At 39.5% G+C, this 3,890-nt stretch overlaps 1 protein-coding gene across 1 annotated transcript; it reads left to right on the top strand.

Moving 5' to 3' along the window:
• The first annotated feature begins 1,215 nt into the window (after window positions 1–1,215).
• On the top strand, window positions 1,216–3,664 carry LOC140854152 (peroxidase N-like). Its single transcript, XM_073249652.1, has 4 exons — window positions 1,216–1,502; window positions 2,284–2,466; window positions 2,659–2,824; window positions 3,092–3,664. The coding sequence occupies exons 1-4, from the start codon at window positions 1,281–1,283 to the stop codon at window positions 3,505–3,507; spliced, it is 987 nt and encodes a 328-aa protein (XP_073105753.1). The 5' UTR covers window positions 1,216–1,280; the 3' UTR covers window positions 3,508–3,664.
• The last annotated feature ends 226 nt before the right edge of the window (window positions 3,665–3,890 follow it).

The raw sequence follows: 3,890 nt of genomic DNA, 5'->3' as shown, positions 1-3,890 counted from the left end.
TGTCCATGCTCAGAAATGGTTCCTTACCTTTTTGTCAGATGCCCAATGGCTGACAAATATTCATAAACTTTGGACCTTATGATGCAATAGATAGATTAAGCCATCGCTTGGATTTTCCGAGGGAAGAGGTGCTCCATTGATACAACCATAAAAAAGATTCTCCGTACCTTCAAAAATTGGCTGTATCTTTGTAATGGGAAAGAGAGGGAAAGCCATTGAGCAATTTTGTCTTGCATTGCTCCACTTATCCACAAGCTTCTTGTATCTTTTTGTCCCTTTCTTTTGTTGTACATAATTTCTACATTTTAATCATTTGGAGGATGTACTTCACTCCCTCTCCTTTTCCCTTCAAAATAAAATAAAATATTGATTTTCTAATTTCCATTCAAGTTTGAGCCTATCTAACTCATCATAATCAATATGCATCAATTAATATTTTCTGAAATACTTCTACCATCGAAATTGCAGCTGGTTGCATTTTTAATGAAATCACTACACCGTAGACTTTGACATTAGGGAAAGAAGAGTTTCCATTTTTTTTTCTTTTTTTTACACCTTTTCGACAATCGAAAAAAGTTATGCCACATTAAGCTGTTATATATGTATTCTGATGTCATGGCCTTGCTACTGCGAAGCCCCCTCAACCAAGGCTGATGGTAGTGCATGTCTGCATAACTTTCTCCCTTTGCAGTATGAGTTCATGTCCTGCTTCCATTATTTTCCTTTTAAAATACTTGCAATGGTCTGCATGCAAACAATGAAAGAGAGAGCACCAATAAACAATCTCATCTGAATGAAGTCCAAAACCCTCAATTCTCACATTGAGAGTAGTTTAATATGCTTAGCCTGTATGAAACCCAATTGCATTCATGCATTGTAGAATCGTATACGAAACTGACATCCACCAAAGTAGTCAGAGGACTGCCATTTTGGCTAGCACTAGCATGCTCGGTAGGATAAATGCTGCTCCATTACACTAATCAGTGCAAAAGGACAAAGAGTTTACCTTCCAAACATGTCTATCTTCTAAGCTGCAGCCATTTTTATGCACTCCAATAGGACCACACCACCACCTCGGTTGGTGCGCACTCACGTCCTCATAGCCGCCCATTACAGCCCAGCACTGGCCCAAGCAGAGGTGAAGATAAAGCAAATCATCAATTTAATAACTTCTGAACTAGCCTTGCAACCATCTATAAAAAGCCAGCACTGTCTAAGTTTCATAAGCCAACTTAGAGCTAGATAGAGTTGAATTTTCATCGAACACCGTAATAACAAAGATGAAGGCTTGCAGTTTTGTTAGCCATCCTTCCTTGCTCATAATTTTGATAGTTTCATGCCTTGGTGTAGAGGTAAGAGCACAATTGACCACTGATTTCTATGCAACTAGCTGCCCTACTGTGTTCACCGTCGTTCGCCAAGAGGTCATAAAAGCCCTTATGAATGAGATGAGGATGGGAGCATCTCTGCTTCGACTCCACTTCCATGATTGCTTTGTAAATGTGAGTTTGAGACATACTAATTAAATTTCTAGCCAAGTTGTTGTATTTGCTCCAAGATTTACATGTTGGGATTCACTAATTATTATTAATCATGCATAATTTTTTGTCACATAAATTATTTTGAGGAAAGTATATCATAGATTGTTTTCTCGGTTTCAACTACATTTTTGCATATACACAGTGGTAGGCAAAGTATGCACCATAGACCTAAATGTTTTTGTTTGCTCTCCCTTTTTTTAAAACCCTTGGCAGTAGGTTAGATGCAGACAGATTAGCAACACCTTGTTAAATCCCTAACTCAATAAGCAATTCATGCATTTGCAGTGACCAAGGTTTGCAAGATGTATCCATGCATGCAAAGGGAAGCCATATTTACAACTTGCATGGAGGTGTATCAACTGAACGAGACCACCACGATGTTCTCGATTCAATCATACCTACCAATCCATTGCATAAAATCATCGACACCATAACTAATTAATTTCCCTATATGTTCTCTTGATCAAACTACTATATACATTTGATGTATTACAAAATGTCAATTAATGTTCTTTACAGTTTTTTATTGGTAGAGCCTTTGTACTCCAAGTATTATTATTATTATTATTATTAAATATTTTTTAAACTTCTTCTATGTTAACTAAAATATTTGAATCTTTAGATTATTTCTCTTCTGTTTTGGTTGGAAAATTTTGAATCATCTCCTTCTTTGTGCTTTTTGACTCTTAAATCAACCCTGCATGTTAATATAGCAATTTTCTCTCCATAATGTTCGATGCAGGGCTGTGATGGCTCAATCCTACTAGATGGAAGCAATAGCGAGAAGCTTGCGTTTCCCAATCGTAACTCTGTGAGAGGATTTGATGTTGTGGACACCATCAAAGCTGCCGTCGAGAATGAATGCAACGACACTGTATCATGTGCCGATATACTCGCAATTGCAGCTAGAGACTCGGTTTTCTTGGTAAACCCCTTCATCACTTCAAGAACATGGAAATAATCCACAACGTCTGTTGATTTGTTTGAACATAGTTCGGTTTTGTATTGAATCATTTAGGTTCAAACTACAATTTCCTTTGCAACCTACGACTGCTATTATATTAATTCTCTCTCTTAACCAATGCTTATGTACATTTCATTCTTGATTGCTTCGTAGAGTGGGGGACCCGAATGGCAAGTTCTTGTGGGAAGAAGAGATGGATTAGTAGCCAACCAGACAGGAGCCAACATTGGCCTTCCTGCTCCCACGGATTCCATCAACACAATCATAACTAAATTTAACAATGTTGGTCTTAACACCACAGACGTTGTCGTCTTATCAGGTAAGCGCAATTAATTTTAACTATGATCCATACTCATTAGTTAATCGCTAAAGTTAGCTTTGATATGAGTACTCAACATGGTGAGTGGACATGTCTCCATTAAGTTGATCAATCATGCCTCTAAAGAGAAAGCTGAGTCATTTTATCCCACGATAGACTTTATACTATGGGCATATACTAGGTTTTAATCAGACCATGCACCAACTTGCATCGCTGGTATCATGGTAGAGTTATGTAATCTAATCACCGTACTTTTGGTGTACACAGGTGGCCACACAATCGGTCGAGCCCGTTGCGTAACATTTTCCAACCGTCTATTTAACTTCTCTAGTACAGATGCGACGGACCCGACACTAGACTCGACCATGGCATCAGAGCTACAGACCTTGTGCCAGGGCGGCGATGGCAATACAACTACTGTGCTTGACCGCAACTCTGCCGATCTTTTCGACAACCACTACTACATCAATTTGCTGAACCAAAAAGGCCTCTTGTCATCGGACCAGGGTCTCTTCTCGAGCGATGAAGGGGTGGCGGCAACCAAGGCCTTGGTCCAGACCTACAGCAGCGATAGCAGCCAGTTCATGGAGGATTTTGTGACTTCCATCATCAAGATGGGAAATATAAGCCCCCTCACAGGTTCTGCTGGAGAGATACGTAAGAACTGCAGGGTGGTCAACTGAACTCGGCAGGGTCACAAGCCTTGAAAGTTTCAGATGTGGCTTATGCGTTTGCTTATCAAAATGTCTCTATTAGAGTTCAAAGGAAAATGTAGCACTTAGCTGTGATGGAAAGACGTTGTAAACAATGCATGATTAATTAAAGAAAAAAATTCCACTATATGGTGATTTAGGAGCTCTCCCTATGCCATTCAAAACACGGCCGGCTGTTGCAGGTGCTTGTTTATTTTATCTCAAGTATAGCCTGACAAATTAGTCAACCACGATGATAAAGTATGCTCTCAACTGGAAGTCACTACGATCAGTAGTGTTACCCCCACCCACCGACCCACCCAGGTGCGTCTGCATGCGCACACACGCACACGAATATATATATATATATATAT

This window comes from Elaeis guineensis, chromosome 15 (genome assembly GCF_000442705.2).
Source record: "Elaeis guineensis isolate ETL-2024a chromosome 15, EG11, whole genome shotgun sequence".
Classification (NCBI taxonomy): domain Eukaryota; kingdom Viridiplantae; phylum Streptophyta; class Magnoliopsida; order Arecales; family Arecaceae; genus Elaeis; species Elaeis guineensis.
Note: the sequence above shows the minus strand (reverse complement) of the source record. Positions and strands in the feature narration are given on the sequence as shown.